The 25051-nt window shown below is 46.0% G+C and overlaps 1 protein-coding gene across 1 annotated transcript in view; it reads right to left on the reverse strand.

The window, feature by feature from the left end:
- Window positions 1–25051, reverse strand: part of ZC3H3 (zinc finger CCCH-type containing 3) — a 274215-nt gene that overhangs the window by 184755 nt on the left and 64409 nt on the right. Inside the window, exon 4 of the mRNA XM_053395133.1 lies at window positions 6058–6214. Coding sequence (XP_053251108.1) covers window positions 6058–6214 — 157 coding nt within the window. The remainder of the gene's footprint in view (window positions 1–6057; window positions 6215–25051) is intronic.

The following is a 25051-nucleotide window of genomic DNA, read 5'->3' on the forward strand; positions in this document are numbered from 1 at the left end:
ACCAGATATCCCAGATGACAGAGTCCACCGAGTGCAAAAGTGACAGCAGAAAAGGGCCAGGATCTGGAGCAAACGTTAGCCTTTTTCAAGCATTCAAAGCTATGCTGTAGCTTCTGTGAGAACAAGGGGAATGTGTTGCACACTTCGGCTCCTCTCCAAGGGTGTTCACATGTTGAGGGCACACCTGCAGTAGGGTAGCTGACTAAGACAGCAAAGGTCAAGGATAGCAAACGCTGTGCTCCCCAGGTGTTTTAGACCACAACTGCTGCCGCTGTCCAGGTGAGCTGGAAGCGGAAGCGCTAAGGCAAAAATTAACCTTTAAAAATTGACCTTTATTTCCTATATTGGGAAATCTTGGAAAAGGAAGGGGACAAATTGAGATTGCAGAGTTTTGAAAAACTAAAAGGGAAGGTGAGAGATTGGTTACATTATCATCAAATAAATGAAGTGTTTAAATTAGACAGTAAAATAGGCTTCCAGGTGGAAAAATCAAAATTAGAGACTGAACTGTTAGAATCCAGTACTAAGAATTTGTCAAAAATGTATGATCTGCTGCTGAAATGGAATACACAAGATGAAATGGTAAAATCAAGTATGATTAAATGGGCTCAGGACATTGGTCATAACATCATGTTTGCTGATTGGGAAAAGTTGTGGACCACCGGGTTGAAGTTTACGGCGTGTAACGCCTTAAGAGAAAATATAATGAAAATGATTTATAGGTGGTACATAACCCCAGTCAAGCTTGCAAAGATCTACCACTTGCCTGATAATAAATGTTGGAAATGTAAAGAAAAGGAAGGTACATTCTTTCACCTCTGGTGGACGTGCCCGAAGATTAAGGCATTCTGGGAAATGATTTACAATGAACTGAAAAAGGTATTTAAATATACTTTCCCCAAGAAACCAGAGGCCTTTCTCTTGGGTATTGTCGGCCAGGGGGTGTTAAAGACAGATACAATTTTTTTTATGTATGCTACAACAGCAGCTAGAATACTTATTGCAAAGTACTGGAAGACACAGGATCTACCCACACTGGAAGAATGGCAGATGAAGGTGATGGACTACATGGGTTTGGCAGAAATGACGAGCAGAATCCGAAACCAGGGAAGAGAAGCGGCGGAAGAGGAATGGAAGAAGTTTAAGGACTACTTAAAGAAATACTATAAAATTAATGACAGCTAGAATGATGTTGGGTTTAAAATAAATGGTTACTATTAGTAATGGTTAAGACAAAGAGAATAAGGATGATTAATATAAATTTATAGTAAAATAAGGGAAGATTCGCTGAATAATTGTAAGAACTTGGAATACAGAAACGGGAAGCAAGAGGAAGTCGAGGAAGTAAGGTTTAAGAAATTAGGACATGAAATGGTACTTGTTTTTTGTTCTGTTATTGTTTGTTGCTTGTTTATGTATGTTTTGTTTGTGTTAATATAAAAATTGTTTAATAAAAAATATTATAAAAAAATAAAATAAAAATTGACCTTTAAAGCCCTAAACGACCTTGGTCCAGTATACCTGAAGGAGCATCTCCACCTCCATCGTTCTGCCCGGACACTGAGGTCCAGCGCCGAGGGCCTACTGGTGGTTCCCTCCCTGTGAGAAGCCAAGTTACAGGGAACCAGGCAGAGGGCCTTCTCGGTGGTGGCGCCCGCCCTGTGGAACGCCCTCCCACCAGATGTCAAAGAGAACTACTACCAGACTTTTAGAAGACATCTGAAGGCAGCCCTTCTTAGGGAAGCTTCTAATGTTTAATAGGTTGTTGTATTTTAGTGTTCTATTGGAAGCCGCCCAGAGTGGCTGGGAAAACCCAGCCAGATGGGCGGGGTATAAATAATAATAATAATAATAATAATAATAATAATAATAATAATAATAATTATTATTATTATTATTATTAACCTGCAAGGAGTATCCTTTTTCTTCCCTCCCATCAACTTGTTGCATTGGCAAGTCCTAGAACTACTTGTGTGGGAGGGCAAATCTGTCACAGAACTCCTGTCCTTCCGTTTACAGTCTCTGCTCATCTAAGAAGCACTTTTGTCCAGATCTCTCACTGAGCATCTGTGGCCTTCCTACACAACGTGCAAAAAGGGGGGAGGCGAGGGAGAGAGAAAACACGCAAACCAATCTCCTCCGATAAATGGGCAGCATTTGCAGCGGATGAGGTAACTGAGGAAGAATGGTCATTTCAGCAAGACACCCGTGGCACTTGAAGAGGGAGGAAACTGTTTCGATCAAGATAGGCTTCTTTCAACGGACTTAAATAAAGAGCGGAGAGTCAATCAATAGTGCTGGCAGAGGCAGAGAGAGAGAGAGAGAGAGAGAGAGAGAGAGAGAGAACGGACACACCAAACCTTTGTTGTTTAGTCGTTTAGTCGTGTCCGCTTCTTCGTGACCCCCTGGACCAGAGCACGCCAGGCACTCCTGTCTTCCACTGCCTCCCACAGTTTGGTCAGACTCATGCTGGTAGCTTCGAGAAGACCGTGCAACCATCTCATCCTTGTCGTCCCCTTCTCCTTGCGCCCTCCATCTTTCCCAACATCAGGGTCTTTTCCAGGGAGTCTTCTCTTCTCATGAGGTGGCCAAAGTATTGGAGCCTCAGCTTCACGATCTGTCCTTCCAGTGAGCACTCAGGGCTGATTTCCTTCAGAATGGAGAGGTTTGATCTTCTTGCAGTCCATGGGACTCTCAAGAGTCTCCTCCAGCACCAGAATCCAAAAGCATCCATTCTTCGGCGATCAGCCTTCTTTATGGTCCAGCTCTCACTTCCATACATCACTACTGGTAAAACCATGGCTTTAACTATGCGGACCTTTGTTGGTAAGGTGATGTCTCTGCTTCTAAGATGCTATCTAGGTTTGCCATCGCCTTTCTCCCAAGGAGCAGGCGTCTTTTAATTTCGTGACTGCTTTCACCATCTGCAGTGAACCACCAAACCTTAGGGTGGATGCAAAGGAACATAGGAATCTGCCTTGCACTGAGTTAGCCCATCTATCTCAGTACTGCCTACACGGACTGGCAGCAGCTCTCCAGGACTTCAGACTCTCTCAGCCCTTCCTGGAGATGTCAGGGGTTGAGTCTGGCCTCATGCTGCACAATGCCCACATGAAGAATGGCTTCCACCCCCAGGAGACTGTCCGAAAAAGGCTGGCAGCATCCCCTGTGATGGATTCCTCAGTGACACCCGCAGGAAATTTACCCAGGGAGCAAGGACATAACAAGGATGTAGACAAGAGATGCAGCTGGTAAACAGAACCTGGGACAGGTACCCATGTGATGAAAGCAGCAGCTAATCTATAGATATAATAGTCAGTCCCCATGATGCTGCAAATCTGCAGGGTCCTTTGGGAAGAGGTGGGGTAAAAATAAAAAGACTGACGACAGAGAAATGACACAACTCTTAGAGCCAGATCAGCTGGAATGTGCCTGGGTGCTTTGCAAAAGGAATATCTGTTCACACATTCTTGGGAATATCCATTAAGCCAGGGGTGTCAATCACATGGTCAGGGATCTCACCAGGCCCTGCCAAGGGCATGTCTATCCAATACCAGATTTAGGGGCAGGTGATCAGTCCGATTTATATCAATGCTGCAATCAACAGCATGGCTATAAATCTCATCTGTGTCAGGCTTAAAATAAGAATGAAGTAGGGCTTTGTGACTTCGCTTTAGCAGTCCGTACGTTTCCTCCTCCAGAAGTATTCAGAGTTGCAAATGAGTGCAATACCCTCCAACGGCAAACCAGCTCTTGTTTTACAATAAGCACGAATGATCTTCACGTATACGATGTCTCAGTCTTTCCCCCTTCATAAACAGAATCTGTACTTTCCATAAAGCTATTCTTAAGCGGGCTGGGCGGGATAATCAATTGTTTTAGGAAGGTAAATGCTGTACTCCAATTTTAAATTCTTGAAATAGCAATTGTTTTGATACTGTCAAGTGTTACTAAATTGCTGGTGACAGAAGTTCCCAGATAAAGCATCTGGTTCTTAATTTTTAAACTGTTTTCAAACTGTAACAAATACTGTATAATCAGCTTTTAAAAAACGGGAATATCAGCATTTTCTTTTATTTCACCAAGTAATTGAGGAAGTTTATTCTATTTGATTTTAAAATTCATTCTCCCCCCCCCCCCCCCGTTTTCAAGCCAGCTGCCACACTCATTTGCAAAACTTTATAATATTGTTGAGCACCTTAAACTAATTGCTTGCAAATTGCAACTGGTCATCCGCTGAAGGGATCTCGTAAGGGAGGGAGGTTTGAAAGTGATGACAACCTCTACGGAGCATGAGGAGAAAGAGGCAACTTATGGAAATGGGAAAGCCGGAAGGGGGAAACAGAAAAATGAATAAAAGCAAATGCTAGCAGAGGAATCATGAAATACTATAAATTCCTCCATGCATCCTACTCCCAAGAAACCAAGGGAGACTTACCTATGAGAATAAGCACATGGGATTGGGCTGAAAGTACGTTTTCTAACACCGGGAAGCCTCAAATATGTATAATACTTATACGCCACATAATCTGAAGAATCCCTAAAGCACAATAAGGTGGTTACAAAAATAAAAATCTATACATGCAACGTGATGACCAAATATTGATCAGCTATTGTTAAACCACAGAGCCTAGGACTTGCCGATCAGAAGGTCGGCGGTTCAAATCCCTGCGAAGGGGTGAGCTCCCGTTGTTCAGTCCCTGCTCCTGCCAACCTAGCAGTTCGAAAGCACGTCAAAGTGCAAGTAGATAAATAGATACCGCTCTGGCGGGAAGGTAAACGGCGTTTCCGTGCGCTGCTCTGGTTCGCCAGAAGCGGCTTAGTCATGCTGGCCACATGACCCGGAAGCTGTCTGTGGACAAACGCCGGCTCCCTCGGCCAATAAAGCGAGATGAGCGCCGCAACCCCAGAGTCGGTCACGACTGGACCTAATGGTCAGGGGTCCCTTTACCTTTTATTGATATGAAGGCTGAGGTGACCACCAAATCCAAATTGACAAGGTAGGAGCATATATCAAAAGCAACAAATTTTGTTTCCATGGTTTAGGTTTTGTTACCTGCTTAGGGAAATTTTGAATGTTTGATACTTTATTGTGTTTTTACTATTCTGCTGGGAGCTGCCCAGAGTGTCTGGGGAAACCCAGCCAGATGGGCAGGGTGTAAATAATAAAATTATTATCATCATCATCATCATCATCATCATCATCATCATCATCATGGCATCCCTCCTCTAGCCCAAGCCGTCCAGAAAGAGACCAACAGAATCAGCAGTTGTTCGACAGGTGCTGAAGAACCACACTAATGGCCCCATGGCTTTAGGTATCTCCTAGGTCAGGGGTCAGCAAACTTTTCAGCAGGGGGCCGGTCCACTGTCCCTCAGATCTTGTGAGGGGCCAGACTATATTTTAGAGAGAGAAAATGAACGAATTCCTATGCCCCACAAATAAACAACAACAACAAGAGCAATAATAACAACAACAACAACAACAACTTATTAATACCCCGCCCATTTGGCTGGGTTTCCCCAGCCACTCTGGGCGGCTTCCAACAAAATATTAAAATACAATAGACCATCAAACATTAAAAAGCTTCCCTAAACAGAGCTGCCTTCAGATGTCTTCTAAAAGTCTGCTACAGTGGTACCTCAGGTTACATACGCTTCAGGTTACAGACTCCGCTAACCCAGAAATAGTACCTCGGGTTAAGAACTTTGCTTCAGGATGAGAACAGAAATCGTGCTCCGGCAGCACAGCAGCAGCAGGAGGCCCCATTAGCTAAAGTGGTGCTTCAGGTTAAGAACAGTTTCAGGTTAAGAATGGACCTCTGGAACAAATTAAGTACTTAACCCGAGGTACCACTGTAGTTGTTTTTCTCTTTGACATCTGGTGGGAGGGCTGAAAAAGTTTGTTGACCCCTACAATAGACCATCAAACATTTCCAAGCTCATAAGAACAATGTGATGTGGCCTTTTTTAGCTGATCAGCAGCTGTAAACAGATGCCCACTATATCATGGTACCAACACTGGAACAATGGTCAAAGCTGTGTCGAAAATTCTACCTGGATGTTGAGAGCCTTCTGGACTTCCAGCTGTGAGCAGGGCTGCCAAAAGATGCCGCAGAGGCCGAAGGAGCAGAAGTTGCCGCCTTCTTCACAATCCTGTAGCGAGTGTTCACCACTTTATTGGCTGTGGGGCTTGCAAGAAGGAAGCTGGAGCCTGGGATTTAAAGTGAGAGGAGGAAGAAATTAACGCAGGCCTGAAGAAATATGTAGAACAAGACTGGGGTCGTGGAAAAAAGGATCAACTCTTTGCTGAAATACATAGATAAGAATCCTTATCCACACATACATACAAAATGGAGCGTCGTTTAATAAAACAGAGCCCATGGTTATAATATCCCTCAGTAGGTTACACTTTTGACTACTTTCCCCAAGTGCAAAATGGTCAGAACTGTGAACCCAGGAAGAGCATTACAGGATCAGGCAGTTCTCATGGCAGCCGAAAGCAAAAATGTTCTCATTTTACTTCAAGTACAGTGGTACCTCTGGATGCGAATGGGATTCGTTCCGGAGCCCTGTTCGCGTCCTCAAGCAAACGCAACCCACGTCTCTGCGTGCGCGGGTCGCGATTCGCCTGTTGCGTGCATGACGTCACTTTGAGCGTCTGCGCATGCGCGAGTGGTGAAACCCGGAAGTAACGCGTTCCGTCACTTCCGGGTCGCCACAGAGCACAACCAGAAAATGCTCAACCTGAAGCTACTTCAACCCAAGTTATGACTTTATTACAAGATAGAGCAGGAATTTAAAACCACATTAGAAACATCAGAATATATTCTCTGGCTAATCTATCTCAAATTTTAAATCTGGTAACAAGCATTGTGAAAGGGATTTGAAGAATGGACAGCAAAAGAACAAGGAGGGAACCAACCTTTTCCCTCCACCGGTGGTTTTGATCACAAAGATGCAATGGTACATACCTTGCATAAACTGAACTGATGGTTGTCGTACACTGAATAAGACCACAGGACTATCTAACTGGGTATAGTCTAGACTCTAGACCAGGCTTCACGGACCTGGCGTCCTCCAGATAGTCTGGACCACAACTCCCATCAGCCCAGCCAGCAAGGCTGGGCCTTGTAAACCAAAAATATCTGGAGGGCAGTGGGTTGGCAAAGGTTGATCGAGACGCCAAGGTCTCAGAAGCCTTTTCCTAGACCTGCCATTTAATCTATGCCAGACTTCCCGAGATCACTGCAGATGGTGACAGCAGTCACAAAATTAAAAGACGCCTGCTCCTTGGGAGAAAGGCGATGGCAAACTTAGACAGTATCTTAAAAGCAGAGACATCACCTTACCAACAAAGGTCAGTATAGTTCAAGCCATGGTTTCCCCAGTAGTGATGTATGGAAGTGAGAGCTGGACCATAAAGAAAGCTGATTGCAGAAGAATTGATGCTTTTGAATTCTGGTGCTGGAGGAGACTCTTGAGACTCCCATGGACTGCAAGAAGATCAAACGTATCCATTCTTAAGGAAATCAGCCCTGAGTGCTCACTGGAAGGACAGATCGTGAAGCTGAGGCTCCAGTACTTTGGCCACCTCATGAGAAGAGAAGACTCCCTGGAAAAGACCCTGATGTTGGGAAAGATGGAGGGAACAAGGAGAAGGGGACGACAGAGGACAAGATGGTGGGACAGTGTTCTTGAAGCTACAAACATGAGTCTGACCAAACTGCGGGAGGCAGTGGAAGACAGGAGTGCCTGGCGTGCTCTGGTCCAGGGGGTCACGAAGAGTCGGGCACGACTAAACGACAACAAAAGACTTTCCGAAGCTAGTACACACCAGCTGTTTTGCACTACAACTCCCACTAGGCTGGGGAAGACGGATATATAGGCTGAACATTTGGAGGAGCATCTTAACAGCTCGAACAATACAGCAGGGAAGCAAGCTTCCAGAGGAGGCTGCTTCATTTCTCTCCATGGGAGTGTTCAAAGAAAAGGTTGAACAGGTTTCTATCAGAGGGAGGCTTCAAGCGGGCATTGGACTAGAAAACCCGTGAAGTTCCCTCTGTGTGCTCACCAGGAGCAGATTGTGAAACCTACAGAACGCTGCCCCGTGTCTCTCCTAACCCGCCTTCTGTAATCAAGCCTTCAGCAACCTCCGAGGGCTGCTTCTCATCTTTGTTGCCTGAACTTGAAAAGATTAGCAGAAAGATGCGCCTGACTCTTCGGCCTGCTGCTTCTCTGGAGCTCCAGGCACAGACCTCAGTGGCGTTTTGCCAGCGACTGCTGCCTTCCCCCAAACCAAGCACAACGCAGTCACTTCTGCCAAAGGGAAGCACCCAAACCCAGCTCCATCTTACCTACAATGACAACACACCCAACTCAGCACCACCTCTCACATCTAAGCCCCATGTCTTTCGATCCTCAAGTGCCACAATACAGTGGTACCTCTGGTTGTGAACGGGATCCGTTCCAGAGCCCTGTTCACAACCTGAGCAGAACGCAACCTGCATCTGCGGATCACGATTTGCCGCTTCTGCGCATGCGCGTGGTGTCATTTTGAGCATGTGCGCATGTGCGAGCGGTGAAACCCGGAAGTAACCTTTTCCAGTACTTCCAGGTCGCCACGGGACACAACCTGAAAACATTTAACCCGAAGCATCTTTAACCCAAGGTATGACTGTATCCCTGAGCTACACTTCTCACTACGAATTCCCACATAGCCCCTTGCCCTACCTCTCTGCCCCCCGATCAGATGAACAGCTTTTGTTCTTCCCTTGTAGCATGTGGCTTGGCTCACTTGCTCGAGTCATCTAGAGCAACCGGCTCTGTCTTGCAGGCATTTCACTCTGGCACTGTGGCCAGCCTCCTCCCCGGTCTCTGGATTGAAGCACATCCAATTGTGTGGGCTGGTCTGTGCTTGTGTGGGCCTTCTCCTGTCCTGGGGAGCAGGGAATCATGACCTTCTGGCTCCTCCAAGGATTCCACACTTATAAGACATTGGGGAGCAGTGGGTGCCTAGCCTGCCAGCCTTGAATATTACAAAGGCTTCCTATTTGTGCTGTTGAGTGTCTTTGGACACATTTTGCAGTCATTTAGAAAGAACACCTTTATCCGCGACATCTACACTCCCAAACAGATTTATGTATTTAATCATTTCTACTTTCACAATATTTTGCAATGTGATATACACACCATTTTTTCTGCTGAATGCCCCATGCAATTAACAGCTATATGTTTGATTCTGTTTCTTCCCCTTCTTGATAGCCAGCAATTTTTTTCCACAGCTTTAAGGAATGCATCTAATTGCCTGACTTTTATAACATACAGCTATAACTGCCCAGATAATTAAAGCTGACACTACATGCTGAGACGAAGTCTGCTGGTTTTATAACTGATTTGAAGAGATGACTCTTCCCCCACCCCCCTCCTTTGGGAATCCTCTAATTAAAATTATTGCAAGGTGGAAAGTGGAAAAAAGGAGGCCCATATATATCTATATCTTTTTTTTCTGAATGTCTTCTGCCTGCCTTGGGAAATGCAACCTTAATATTCCCTACTAGCTAAGTTAGGCAACTTCTAAAAGGCAATCTATCAGGAGCAGCACCAAATGAAAGTCCACAGGCAATTGCTATGGGGTGGTCCCCTTCTCTAGAGAAGGGGCCAAATTTTTGCCCAGAGGCAGGCAGCAGACACCATGAGCCTGGTCACACACATTTTCAGGCCTAAGTAGAATTGTTGTTGTTGTTGTTGTTTAGTCGTTTAGTCGTGTCCGACTCTTCGTGACCCCATGGACCAGACTACACCAGGCCCTCCTGTCTTCCACTGCCTCCCGCAGTTTGGTCAAACTCATGCTGGTAGCTTCGAGAACACTGTCCCACCATCTCATCCTCTGTCGTCCCCTTCTCCTTGCGCCCTCCATCATTCCCAACATCAGGGTCTTTTCCAGGGAGTCTTCTCTTCTCATGAGGTGGCCAAAGTACTGGAGCCTCAGCTTCACGATCTGTCCTTCCAGTGAGCACTCAGGGCTGATTTCCTCCAGAATGGAGGGGTTTTATTTTCTTGCAGTCCATGGGACTCTCCAGAGTCTCCTCCAGCACCAGAATTCAAAAGCATCCATTCTTCGGCGATCAGCCTTCTTTATGGTCCAGCTCTCACTTCCATACATCACTACTGGGAAAACCATAGCTTTAACTATACGGACCTTTAAGTAGAATTAGCTCCTCTCAAACCAGGAGGAATCATCCCTTCTGCATTACCACCAAACCAGGTTCTCTAACAACTCAGCAGGATGACTTGTCTGCTTCACAAATCTTCACTTCTAGAAAGCATCCTTATACCATTGGTCCATCTTGCTCAGTGTTGTCTACACTTGACTGGCAGCAATGGCTCTCTGGGTCTTCAGACAAGGAGTCTTTTTTCAAAGCCCTACTTGAGAGACGCAGGGGTTGAGCCCAGGACCTTCATGCACGCAAAGCGGATGCTGTACCCCCAAGCGATGGTGGTGGCCCTTTGCCAATGAGTTGTGTGAATCAAGAGTCACACAAGGCAAGTCGCACCCAGAGCGGCAAAGCTATCTCTTGGACAGAAAGGAAGCAAAGAGAGCCGCAGTAGAACCTCTGTGTTCAGATGCAGTGCACCTCTTTCTGACAGATGCCGTGGACAAGCAAGAGAAGATTACGGAAGTATCTGATTGGTCTCTGCTGGAGACAAACTGCTGGATTAGAGGGGTCTTCGGTCTGAAACTACAAGGCAACTCTTATGTTGTGATCAAGAAGGGACTGACAGAGGAAAAGTGAAGGGAGATAGCAAATCTAGGCTATTTTTGCTTCTAAAAGTAAAGGTAAGGGGACCCCTGATCATTAGGTCCAGTCATGGCCAACTCTGGGGTTGCGGCGCTCATCTCGCTTTATTGGCCGAGGGAGCCGGCGTACAGCTTCCGGGTCACGTGGCCAGCATGACTAAGCCACTTCTGGCGAACCAGAGCAGCGCACGGAAATGCCGTTTACCCTCCCGCCGGAGCGGTACCTATTTATCTACTTGCACTGGCGTGCTTTCGAACTGCTAGGTTGGCAGGAGCAGGGACCGAGCAACGGGAGCTCACCCCATCGCGGGGATTCGAATTGCCGACCTTCTGATCAGCAAGTCCTAGGCTCTGTGGTTTAACCCACAGCACCACCTGTGTCCCATTTTTGCTTCTAGAGTAGGTCTAAAACAGCCTGGAGGATTAAGGTGGGTCTTGGGCATGGAAAGTTGGAAGGCGGCTGATGTAGACAGATATGGTCTGCTGGAGCTTTGCTCAAAGCTACCATTCAGCAGTTTCACAGTGCTCTCCAAAAAGTTCATCCCATTCACACCCAGTGAAAAGACCCAAGTCCTAATTAGCTTTCCCACTACATTCCCAGTGCTGGCAAGTCGTTGCTGCTTCTCTCCTCCAGCCTTGTGACAAAGTCACACTCAAATGAGACCCAGTGAAATCAATGGACATGACGAACTTAAGTCCATTGGCTTCATTGGGACTACATGGAGCATGACTTGGTTGAGATACCGCCCACTGCTTTCCGGGGCAAAATTCTACCGTACTTCAGTGTAGTGACAAAAGTCTACTAATAGCTGCATTTGCGGCATGTTTGCATATTGCCTTGAGAAATACATAGAAGGCAAATAATAAATTAATAAGTAACAGCTATTTGGCTCCCAAGAAAAGAGAATACATTATCAAATGGAGGCTTGCAACCTTGATCACTAGGAAAAATGTGAACAAAAGTTGGCTCTGAAAGCATTGTATTTTTTGCGGGGGGGGGGGCGTGTTTTTGTTTCTTATTGTGGTCTGTATTTTTGTGTTTTTATATTGTAAACTGCCCTGTGATCTTCGGATGAAAGGCAGTATAGAAATGTAATAAGTAATAATGATAAATGGACAACAACATTGCAATAGTACACCCACCCACCAGTCTGCATGGTTTGGATAATTCCACATTGCAAACCACTTAAGAGATTTTCGTTCAATCAGGCGATGTGTGTGTTGCAATTGTGTGTGTGCACACCTCTCTAAATAAATAAATAAAATAGAATTTTTGGACTCCCATCGACAAAGCTCCATGCTATGCCAGCATATCCGCTTTCCAGGGGTTCCTTACAAGAAGACCTATAGCTATAATTTTACTAAGCCATTGCCAGTAAGGGCTAATAAAAGAAGAGTTGCTATAAAGTATATTAAAAGACAAAAAAGGGTACATTAAGGTAATGTTAAGTCTCATAATTCCCACAAAAGGCAGGAAGTTAAAGCTGTAAGTCTGGGCTTAAAAGACCTTCTGTTGCCTTGTAATAAAACACACACTAGCTGAGGGAAAAGGTATATTAATCAACCTTCTGCAATATCTGTCCCCTGTTAATTAAGGATTGTTTGCAAGGGCTTCTGCTCTTACCTACTGCAAGAATGAAAACCAGCTCCCAGAGTAACCTCGGCAGGCAAGAGAGAGTAAACCTTCCCACTCCTGAAGAAAGCAGTGAATTTTTATTTTATTTTGCCACTCCATCCCTCGGGCTCATGGTAGCTTACAATCCAAAAGCATCATATAACATGATGATGTGAAGCAAACATGAAGCTGAATCTTGACAGGACACAAAAATTGACATTTTGGAGCTATTTTTAAGGGAAATTGCCAAAAATGACACTCCAACAACTTCCGCCTGGACAATGTTTCGAACATCCAAATCCTGGCTATGTCTGGGAAATTCTGGACATAGTGCAACCCTAGCGTTGTGCTCCATGAAGGCAGCCCCTTAAAACCACTGAGAAGCGAAACAGCTTCTCTACAGCTGTTACGGCTTCTCCTGTCAGAAGCTGGTTGCAATACCCTACTCTAGAACTGCCCTGCCTTCTTTTCTCCCATGCACCATTCAAAGTATGGGGCATGATCTTAAAAGGTTCTGGACTTAAGACACAGCCTCCTTCCAGGTGTCCAGTTGCAATTTCAGTGGTAAGCAAAGGAACCCTTCTAGTTTTATCATCACACTACGAAGGAGAGCTATCCTCCAGATCTGAAATTCCCTCCCTTTGGAGATTCACCAAAGTTTCAACCTGAACATCCTTTGGACATGTTGTTGAGGATCTTTTTAGCTCTGCACTACTTTCAGAATCAAGCTGGTTATACAGACTGGCTTTTTGATGGCTGCAATTGAAAGTGGCAGTGTGGGCTGCAGAAGAGCAAACTTATTACTAGATTAAAGGTAAAGGTAAAGGACCCCTGGGTGGTTAAGTCCAGTCAAAGGTGACTATGGGATGTGGTGCACATCTCGCTTTTCAGACCCAGGGAGCCAACGTTTGTCCGCAGACAGGTTTTCCGGGTCATGTGGCCAGCATGACTAAACCACTTCTGGCACAACAGGACACTGTGATGAGTGCCAGAGTGCAATGGAACACCATTTACCTTCCTGCTGCAGTGGTACCTATTTATCTACTTGCACTGGTATGCTTTTGGACTGCTAGGTTGGCAGAAGCTGGGATAGAGCAACAGGAGCTCACCACCGTTGAGCAGATTCAAACCACCTACTTTCTGATCGGCAAGCCCAAGAGCTCAGTGGTTTAGACCACAGGGCCACCTACATCCCCAAAAACTCATTACTAGAGTGACATCAGCTGCAGACTTGCAGGATTTTCAGAGCTCAATCAGTAAAGTAAATTATTTCAGCAGAATAATAACAAAAATATGTTATTAGTTGTCTTGAACCTCCAGTTAGATGTCTAAGAAAAGAAAAGCACAGAGGGAAAGCCGAAAAACTGAGCCAAGAACTTAGACCAGATCTTGCCAACTTGGTGCCCTCCAGCTGTTTTGGACTGCCAAATGGCTAGAGGGCACCACGTTGCCAAAGGCTGGCTCACAGCAATGCCAGGAATGCTACCAGCGCTGTGCGCCTCTTTGAACAGTGACCAATTCTCCTTCCTACTTCCCCATCCTTATTTGCTTTGAGAGATTCCCTGGCACTAACTCACTCCACAAAACACACCAGTCACATTCCTCCTGTCAGTCTCCAGGGCATCCCTTCTACAGATCAGCTTCCAATTTAGCTGTCACTCACCAAGCAGCCCATTTTGCTAAAGAACTTCATTCCAGCACTCACAAAAGCATCAGGGCAGCCTTTCTCCAGCCCCCTTCTATGCCATCTAGTATTTCGGCAAATCCTGTGCAAAGGGCTTAATTTAGCAACATTTCAGCTGCAGCTCAACGAGCCCATCATTTTATTATTCCTGGGGAAAACCTTCAAAGGAAAGCCTTCTCTCAGTGTTCCTTGCAACATGTCTGCAAGACAAGTTAGATTTATTTATTTTATAATGTGCACCACACTTTTGTGGAAAGCAAACTGAAGTGACCTACTATCTATCTTGCGCGCGCGCACTCTCTCTATATATACACATATATAATATTTTAAACTCATTGTAACACATCACACCAATAAAACAAACAGTAAAAAGTAACACAAAATGGCAGCAACCAAGATACCACAAAATATACTGACGTTGAAGACAGAGAGTAGACAGCAAGAGAAATGTGATAAAATGATAGAATGTCCACACATAAAATCCACCAAGCATGTCCAATCTGTGATTAGATACACCTAAAGTAGTTATTTGCAATGAAGCAAATGAGCCAACAGTCATCTGCACAAGACTGGGAGAGCACAGGTGAGTCCTCAATTTCAGCCCACATTCCAGGCTCTCCTATACTAAAGTTCTCTTGATCGATCTTCTTTGGAAAGCCTACTGAGCAAACAAGCCCATTGCCCTGCTGGGCAGCTAACTGTGGAGGGACCACGGAGTCTCCTTCCTTGGAGATTAGAAGCCAGGAAAAGACACTCACAGCTCCCCCACAAGCACCAGTGACCCTGAAGAGCCATTGGATCTGGGCATCCCTGCCCCAGGACTGAAGGTCGCACACACACGGATGCCAGAGTTTGGGGCATGATTTTAGGCCATTCCTCATCTCCCAAGGGCCAACCAGGTACAACCTTGAAACCCACTGCCAAAGTGTCCAGCTAGTTGTGCACAAGGCTACAGTCATACCTCGGGTTACAAACACTGCGGGTTGCGCGTTTTCGGGTTGTGGGCCGCACCAAACCCGAAAGTACCGGAATGGGATACTTCCAGGTTTCAGCGCTCGCACATGCGCAGAAGCAAAAAATTACATCACATGCATGTACAGATTCGTGTCATGCGTGTGCACAGACGCAGTGCGGTGGGTTGTGAACGTGCCTCTCGCACAGATCACATTCGCAACCAGAGGTATGACTGTACTTGGGAAGAGAAGGGGTGGCATGAAAGCAACCTGGCTTAGAGGCAGGCAAGCTCCAAGTCTGAGCTGCTTCACGGATGAAGCAACATGTATTCCCCAAGTTCCAGCCTCCTTGACCTGGGGAAGCAGGTAACCAGGTACCACTCCAGGGCAGCTTTTTCAGAACTCTCCTTGCATTAGAAGAGTGTGGATGGATCAGGCCAATCGCCTTCTAGTTCAGCACCCTGATTCCTATAGTGGTCTACCAGATACAGAGGAGAAGCCCATGGCAAGTCACAAAGGCAAGACGCTAGCAAGATGCTAGCCATTCATAGATCTCTCCTCTGCCACTTCCAGGAATTTATCTAATCTCACTTTTAACGCTGCCTGTGCTACTCCCTGTCGCAACGTCTTATGTCAGTGAGTTTCATGTGTTAATTATTATACATTATGTGAAAAAGTGCTTGTTTTTATCCACCCTGAGCCTAACGCCCATCAATTTCATAAGGTAACCCCAATATCAAGGGATGTGATACCATTTCTCTCTCTCTCTCTCTCTCTCTCTCTCTCTCTCTCTCTCATATTCTGCCCCCTTGAGTCATCTTTCCCCCTCTAAGCTAAACAGCAGGCCCTTGGCAGCTGATGGGAATCCCGACCGGAGTACACTTCAGAAGACTCACATGGTCAACTTCAGAAGGCACCTGCAGGCTGAGAATTGAGTGAAGTGAGACAGACAGACAGGCAGACGATGATAGATGATAGATGATAGATAGATGATAGATAGATGATAGATAGATAGATAGATAGATAGATAGATAGATAGATAGATAGAGATGATATAGATAGATAGATGATAGATGATAGCTAGCTAGCTAGCTAGCTAGATTGATAGATAGATAGATGATAGATAGATAGATAGATAGATAGATGATAGATAGATAGATAGATAGATAGATAGATAGATAGATAGATAGATGATAGAGATAGATAGATAGATAGATAGATAGATAGATAGATAGATAGATATAGATATAGATATAGATATAGATATAGATATAGATATAGATATAGATATAGATATAGATAGATTAAGGTTACCAGATGTCCCCATTTCCCGGGGACAGTCCCTGGATTTACAAATCAGTTCCCTGACAAAATCCATCTATTTAGTAGGAAGTTGAAAAGTGTCCCTAGATTCATTGAAAAAATCTGGTAACCTTAAGATAGATAGAGATCCCTATTTTTAACATGGTGTCATCAGCCAATTTATTCACCCTGAGCCTCTGGGACATGGTGGGGTAAGAGGACCATGAGTAACATCAGAAGGAATCACGTTCTTCAGGGATGCTTTATGGCTGATTTGCCCAATGGGTAATGGTGAAAAACAGCGGGGGACCCTCTTCTAGCAAGGCCTCTCTCTCCTTCCCTGCCCAACACTCCAAGCAGCTCCCCTTTTGCACCTCTCCAAGTGGCCATGAGCGCTCTCTCTCTCTCTCTCTCTCTCTCTCTCTCTCTCCAGACCTCGGAAAAATTACTGGTTTGAGGCTCCACTGAGCATCTTTTCTGGCTCCCTCCACCCATTTCCCCAGCCCTTCAGCCTCTGGCCTTTGAACAAGCGCTGCTAGTTGCTGCTAATCCATCAGAAACCCAATCAAACACTTCCTCACTCCGTACACCCCTGGGCAGATGTGGAAGCTCCAACCCAGACAGACAGAAGCAGAGATCCCACATGATTGAGGTCTTTCAGCCTCCCCTCCTGAAAACAGGCAGGCGAGTGCCTGGTGAAAACTCTATTTGCCAGCGGTAATTGGATGTTGCATTCATCCTGGAGCTCCTCCTCTGACAGAGTCTGGGCATGAGCCCTCAGCATTAACTGCCTTCTGAAAGGGGCTCTCCGAAGCAGCTCGGTTTTCTATTATTACTTGCTAGCTGAGGGGTTTTGTGTAGATAATCATGTTATTTAGATAGGATGTTGGTTTAATTCCCTTCATTACAGGCTCCCAGGGTTGTAATTTTTTTTCTCCGCATGATGTATTCCCCGTGGCACATTTCACTCAAATCAAACACTTTACGCTTTTATTACAAACAATGCCCCGGCGTCCCGCGTTATCAGCCCGGCACACACATGCACGCTCCTTGCAGAGATCCGGAGGTCAGTTCTAATGACTAATCGATCTCATTAGCTTTCCTAATTAAAAACTTTACTACCGCAATGGAAGACAAACTACAAAGAAACTGCTTGCATCATATTTGAATGGGATATGAGCACCATTTATCAGCCCACAGCTCACGGCCTGCACACACCCAGAGTCCCCGGCGCATTGCTGAGAGGGTGCTTTCACGCCCAGACATGCTTCCTCCCTTGAACAATTTCCTGCCAACCTTGCCGAAGGAGGAGAGGGGAGGCGGGGAGGCCAGTGGGGAAGGATCGGAGACCTTCCCGTATACTTTCCACGAGGGCCCCACAGGGGTTTCGGCAGGAGAGCTCATCGTATCAGCATGCAAACGCAGGTGATGGAAACGCGGAAGCAAAGAGCACAGGACTCTACTGTAGTGGGTCTCAGAATTAATGAGCAACCTTTTGCACCCATCCCCAGGCAAGGGAACCAGAAGCTCCCTGCCAATCCTTGACTTGCCGGTCACTGATTGGAATCCGTTCTGGCCCTGCTCCAATGTGGGCATCAGTGCTTCCGTGGCACTCCTGCCCTCATTTCCCATGGCATGTCCTCAATAAACACCTTTGTGCGGAGCACAGCAGAACAGCTAGCCCACGCTTCAAAGCAGCCGGCACAGGGTGCACCAAAACAAGACAACAGTAACAGGAACAGAACCCTCTGCATGCTTCATTTCAAAAAAGTATATCTGTAGGAGCGTCTCCACCCCCATCATTCTACCCGGACACTGAGGTCCAGTGCTGAGGGCCTTCTGGCGGTTCCCTCACTGCGAGAAGCCAAGTTATAGGGAACCAGGCAGAGGGCCTTCTCGGTGGTGGCACCCGCCCTGTGGAATGCCCTCCCACCAGATGTCAAAGAGAAGAACAACTACCAGACTTTTAGACGACATCTGAAGGCAGCCCTGTTTAGGGAAGCTTTTAATGTTTGATGCATTATTGTATTTGAATATTGTGTTGGAAGCCACCCAGAGTGGCTGGGGAAACCCAGCCAGATGGGCGGGGCATTTATTATTATTATTATTATTATTATTATTATTATTATTATTATTATTATTATATAAAAGAGACACACACAGAGAGAGTTTGAGACCAGTACCAAGACTGAAGTTCACCTGGAAGCCGCTAATCTCAGAAAAGATGGGGACTGATAGCAAGGGAGAACTCTGAACATCAAGTGAGTCCCTTGGTCCATCAGGTTTAGTAATGTCTTCTCTGACTAGAAAAAACACACTCTCCAAGGCCCTGAGGCAAAAGCTGCTTCCCCATCACAGATATCCTTCTAGCTGGAGATGTCCAGGACTGCTGGCTCCTTCCCACTTTGCAACCCCCAGACCTAAGCCCCTAACACTGGAAAGAAGTCACCACAGTTGGGGGGCGTCCCCAATTCAAAGTAAGCCCAATTGCTGTGTTCTAAAAGGGTGTCCCTTTTCAGAACAGTTATTGCTGTTCCCAAGAACAATAGCTGAGTCAAGCAAGCCCCAGAATCACCTACATTCCTCATTCGGAGTTGGCTCCCCTGGGATGTTCAACATCACAGCCAGATATTCCAATGATAATTAAACCAGATTTAATGCTGAACCAGCAAACGGACTGCAACAAAAGCTATTCCAGCATGGGAGTCCTGAAGGGCAATGATCAAGAAGAGGAAGTATTCATTTTTAAATGATTCACCCAATATGTATTATATTCAGACGCCCTCCCTTGTATAGAAGGTTTTCGTGATGCACCCAAAGTGCTTCCGTCTTGGGTACTCATTGTTGCCACCCTATCAGGTGAGCCAAGAAGGGATTCAAGGCTATCCACATGGCTTCCTTTTCCAGTTTCCCATCTTCTTTAATCCTCCATTGGGGTAAATGTTCCGGCACTCCCTTGTGAGATGGCTGCTTCAGGAAGGCATTGCACAGTCCACCAGGCCGCATCATTAGGCTGTTTTCCAGCTTCCGTTCTCTTCGGCTTCATTCTCCCCCATGCTGCCATACCTCATTATCTCCACAGCCGCAGAGGAGCTATCCTGACACGCAGCAGGTATGGCAAAATGGGGAGCTCCACGCGCTGAGCTCATCTCCTCTCCGTGGGCTCCCATCTCAATGACAAGCTCATTTCTCCGGAGGTCCAACAGTGGTGGCTGCACATAACCAGCATCTCAAGGTTCAAGCCATAGCACTGACCACAGCTGGAATGAATTAGCTAACCGTCCTGAGCCCCTATTGTGAATTCAACTTCTCCAGGGGACGGAGGAAGTTTTGGGGAAGGAAGGCAAAAAGTTGACAGCAGAACCAAGCCACAGAGGGAAATGAAATAGCACCCTTTGACTCTTTCTCTCAGGATAAGCTTATGCTATCAATACATAAGGGACGCGGGTGGCGCTGTGGGTTAAATCACAGAACCTAGGACTTGCCGATCAGAAGGTCAGCGGTTTGAATCCCCGCGACGGGGTGAGCTCCCGTTGCTCGGTCCCTGCTCCTGCCAACCTAGCAGTTCAAAAGCACGTCAAAGTGCAAGTAGATAAATACTCCCGCTCTGGCGGGAAGGTAAACGGCGTTTCCGTGCGCTGCTCTGGTTCGCCAGAAGCGGCTTAGTCATGCTGGCCACATGACCCAGAAGCTGTACGCCAGCTCCCTCGGCCAGTAAAGTGAGATGAGCGCCACAACCCCAGAGTCGGCCACGACTGGACCTAAAAGGTCCCTTTACCTTTTATCAATAAATAAGATTGTTCCCCCCCCCCCAAGATCTTGAGTCTTAAGAGTATTTGTGAGTTTATATGTGAATGATGGGAACAAAGCTCAGTGCCAGAGCACATCCTCTCCATGCTGAAGACCCAAAATTCAATCCTGGCTTCGACTCTCCAGTTAGGATGGTGGGCTAGAAATTACCGTATTTTTTGCTCTATAAGACTCACTTTTCCCTCCTGAAAAGGGGAAATGTGTGTGCGTCTTATGGAGCGAATGCAGGCTGCGCAGCTATCCCAGAAGCCAGAACAGCAAGAGGGATTGCTGCTTTCACTTTTTTTTCTTGTTTTCCTCCTCCAAAAACTAGGTGCGTCTTGTGGTCTGGTGCGTCTTATAGAGCGAAAAATACGGTATGTCTCCCGCCTATGACTTTGGAGAATTGCTACCAGTCAGAATCAAGAGGAGTGCTGCAGCTGGATCAGACCAAAGACCACCTACTATGCATCCTGTCCTCACAGTGGCCCATCAGGTGCCCATCGGAAACCAGCAGGCAGGATCCGACCTCAACAGCCATCTCCCCACTTGTGCTCTCCAGAACTGGCATTCGGAAGCCGGCCACCTCCAACATTGAAGGCATGCTTAATAGGACTGTTAAGGAATATTAATGCTGCTGCTGCTTCCCAAATCTCAAAGGATCAAAACGCTTATCAGAAATGTAATGTTTGCTCCTACAAAGTTAGTCACTAGGGATGTGAAGCAGAATATTTTCCCCATCCTTAGTTTAGGGGGCCCTCACATATTAATCTTTCCTCTCTTCTTCTGTGCCTTACTGTGAAAGGTTATTGAAATAAAGCTGCACAGCAATTCGATTCAATTTACAATACTAGTTCAACATGTGCTATGACTATCCCACCACATAGGAGGGTTTTTATTTTATTTTTAAGGGCAGGGGGGAAAGGAAGGACAGGAGAGCCTCCCTTTTTACATGGACCTATTTTCCTCTTCCCCCGGCTCCTATGCTAAGGGTAGGACTGAATTGCCCAGCTGAATCGTTACAACCGGGAGAGGGAAATTTAATCACTGTATGCTGCAAGCCGGAGACCTGCTAAATATTAAAAAGCCTGCTGGCAGACCACAGTTTGAACAGTCCCCTCCCTCCTTCCTCTCAACAGGCACTTCGCCCCACAGGCTTGGAGGCCTTCGGAATTTGCAGTCTTGTAAAAAAAAAAAAATCATCTCTCATAAGGGTTCTCAACCCATTTCCCCAGATACGCAACAAATTGAATAAGAGACTACATTGCACGGTGGATAACACAGTGGAAAATTGTTATTTATATCAATTTTTGCATAAAATGAGGCACCCTGAAGAGAGGGATTGAGGGCGTTGCCAATTCTTCGGCTTGCAAAGGCAAGGTTACGCCAGGCATGGCTGCTGAACTGTAATCCTGTGAGAAATGTAGGAGGAAGCAGAGGTGTGCAGGGCATACAAAAGGTGGCAGAGAGTTACATCTCACTCAGTGAGTTAGATGGCGAAGCGGCCAAGTTTGCTGAGTGGCTAAAACAAAAAGAGGGATTGTGAAGCGCTCCAAAAGGAGCTCTCCAAACTGAGCAAATGGACCATAAAACGGCAAATGGAGTTCAATGCAAACAACTGCAAAGTGATGTCTCCCATAGGCATCTGGTTGGCCACTGAGACAACAGGATGCTGAACGAGATGGGCAACTGGCCTGATCCAGCACGCTCTCCTTAGGTTCTTAAGTGTAATTAAGAGTTCTGTATCAGTTCCAGTTGCCAGTTTATATTCTGTAACCAGCAGAAGGCAGTCTAATGATGCACAAAGGCTCAAGTGAAAATGAAACACAATAAAATTCCATGTTATCAAAGAAGTTTGGAGCAACCCATTGGAGTTTCCAAACTGCAGTCCAACCAGGTACCATCCTAGATTTTATTCTATCTTTAACACACACCCTGGCGTTTTATTTTTACTTCAAGCTATTACAGAGTTAAGGTCCGTATAGTTAAAGCTATGGTTTTCCCAATAGTGATGTATGGAAGTGAAAGCTGGACCATCAAGAAGGCTGATCGCCGAAGAATGGATGCTTTTGAATTCTGGTGCTGGAGGAGACTCTTGAGAGTCCCACGGACTGCAAGAAGATTAAACCTCTCCATTCTGAAGGAAATCAGCCCTGAGTGCTCACTGGAAAGACAGATCCTGAAGCTGAGGCTCCAAGACTTTGGCCACCTCATGAGAAGAGAAGGCTCCCTGGAAAAGACCCTGATGTTGGGAAAGATGGAGGGCACAAGGAGAAGGGGACGGCAGAGGACAAGTGTTCTTGAAGCTACCAGCGTGAGTTTGACCAAACTGCGGGAGACAGTGGAAGACAGGAGTGCCTGGCATGCTCTGGTCCATGGGGTCACAAAGAGACGAACAACTAAACGACTAAACAACAACAACCCCGCCTCTGGTTCCTGACAGCATGTGTAAGGGGGTGTCCAATGTAGGAGAGGCCGTGCCAGTGCAATAAGAACTGAATAAGAAGAGCAAAAGGGATATATAGGTATATTTTTAAAGGGGCATCATCAACTTTTTAAAAATCCAGCATACAATATAGTAATACATTTTGCAGGTAATCTATAAGGTTATTAGGGAAGCGGGTGGTGCTGTGGGTTAAACCACAGAGCCTAGGACTTGCCGATCACAAGGTCAGTGGTTCGAATCCCCGCAACGGGATGAGCTCCCATTGCTCTGTCCCTGCTCCTGCCAACCTAGCAGTTCGAAAGCACGTCAAAGTGCAAGTAGATAAATAGGTACTGCTCTGGCGGGAAGGTAAACGGCGTTTCCGTGTGCTGCTCTGGTTCGCCAGAAGCGGCTTAGTCATGCTGGCCACATGACCCGGAAGCTGTACGCCAGATCCCTTGGCCAATAAAGCGAGATGAGCGCCCAGAGTCGGCCACGACTGGACCTAATGGTCAGGGGTCCCTTTACCTTTACGAAGAGCAAAACAGTCTGCCATGCATTCTGGATTTTCGAAGGGATGGTAACCAAGACATTGCATGGGCACCATTGAAAAAAGCCATGTTGGACACACCAACAAATGCTGAGTTGGCAACCCTACAGATTTTGAACTGTCCTGGCTACTTTACCTGCTCAAGTGCCCTTTCTTCCAATATCAGCACATTCGTTATCCTTTCTGGTATCTGCAGGAACCAGCACCCTGCTTCTTAGCCATGCCTGGTTTCCACCCAACCTAAATATGCGTTCTTTTTGGCCTGGGACATATGCAGCTGAAGAAGAGTCCTGCACAACCCTAAAGCTTCCTCCCAGCATTTTCTATCCTGCTTGGTTTGAATGAAGAGATTGTCTCGTTTCCCCCTACGTCTTACCCTTGGGCAGACCTTAAATCCGCTGGAAGCTTGTCAGTGCTCCCAGGCGCCTCCAGACAATCCTCCATACTTGACACTGCAGGTTAAGTCAGTTAACACCTGAAAAGTATCTCTGCCGTATTGCTCAGCCCCAACAGCTCTTGTTCTGATTTCCCCAGTTGGCTCAGGTCCCCAGCGCTAAAAAGAAAAGAGGCAGGATTACTCTAATACTGTTACCAATTTCAGTGTGAAAGCAGACCCGGGTATTATGGGGTGATTAGTACAGAGGCTGCTCAATATGTTCCCACAGAATGGCACAGCGAGAGGTTAATTATATTGCTACCGGAATCGGCTTCTCAGAAGGCCTTTCCTTTGGTTTAAGAGGGGAATTTAATTTTCACTCTTATTCAGTCCGGGGCTCTTTGGAAAGAGAAAAAGAGATCTACTTATGCCAGAATTTAAGCAGCACTTTATGATCACAAGCCACAGTTTAATAGGCAATAAATCCATGCAATCAAACACACTTCACCTGCGACCCCCACCTCCCAAAAGCCAGTTGGCTGCTCCAATGGAGGACATCAGAACAATGAGTGTTGAAACTTTTTAACGTCTTTATTGGGCTCCAAGTGCATTCCAACGTTTGCCTCTCAAGGCAATCTGCTTCAGCTGGAGGCATTGAAGGGGAATTAGTGCCAAATCAGCTCTGCTAAGTCTGTGTGCTGAAAGGACTTCCAAATAGTAGCTAGCAATGCTTATCAAGGATCCTAAGGCAGCAGAGACACAAGTTCTGTCTCTGGCAAGATCCAAGAGAATTTTCCTTGTTCTTAACCCTTTGGAATCCATTCAAGCAAGATAAGGAGCACACAGAACCACTTGGGCACAAAGGATCTCATTTGTGTTTTTAAAAAAACCAAATTAGACATATTTAAGAAGTATTTTAATCCAATACCTTAAACAAGGACTTTTAGCTCAGGAGGGATTTGCAATGCCAATTCTTTAGCAGCACTAATCTTGGTTTAGGTTTAGGTTTGTTAAAATTTGTACATCACTACTCTGGCTGGATGTAGAACATAAGGTCCAAGCAAATGTGCATGTCCTGGTTGGCACATAATACTAAGTCATGGCTTATTCAAACTATGGTGTGAGCCCAGCTCAGTGACATAATTATGGTTTTTTTACTTCCAACAAACCACAATCCAAAGCCATGGTTTGCTGTTGGCTTACGAACCTTGGTTCCTTTTAAGCATGGTCTAGTGTTACATAACAACCCAGCACTAACCATGGTTTGTTTGGCCACCCCACCCTAGGTGCTCACCAAGCTACAATGGCAACAGGCAAGCGCAGCTGGGAAACAAAACAAACTTTGGAGAAACAAGCCATGGTTTGTTTGTCTGTGGGACAACTTGTGGTTTGTAAAGCTAAGTCACAGAGTGTGAACCAGGACTATATTTGGGTTCTGCCATGCTACTAGACAATCTTGAGCATGGCCTTTTCCTTCCTTTTTTAGTGTTTCCTCTCCATCATGATGTTATATTAATATCTACCAATTAAATGACACCTTTGTGCATCTGACAAAG

Source organism: Podarcis raffonei, chromosome 7 (assembly GCF_027172205.1).
Source record: "Podarcis raffonei isolate rPodRaf1 chromosome 7, rPodRaf1.pri, whole genome shotgun sequence".
Lineage (NCBI taxonomy): Eukaryota > Metazoa > Chordata > Lepidosauria > Squamata > Lacertidae > Podarcis > Podarcis raffonei.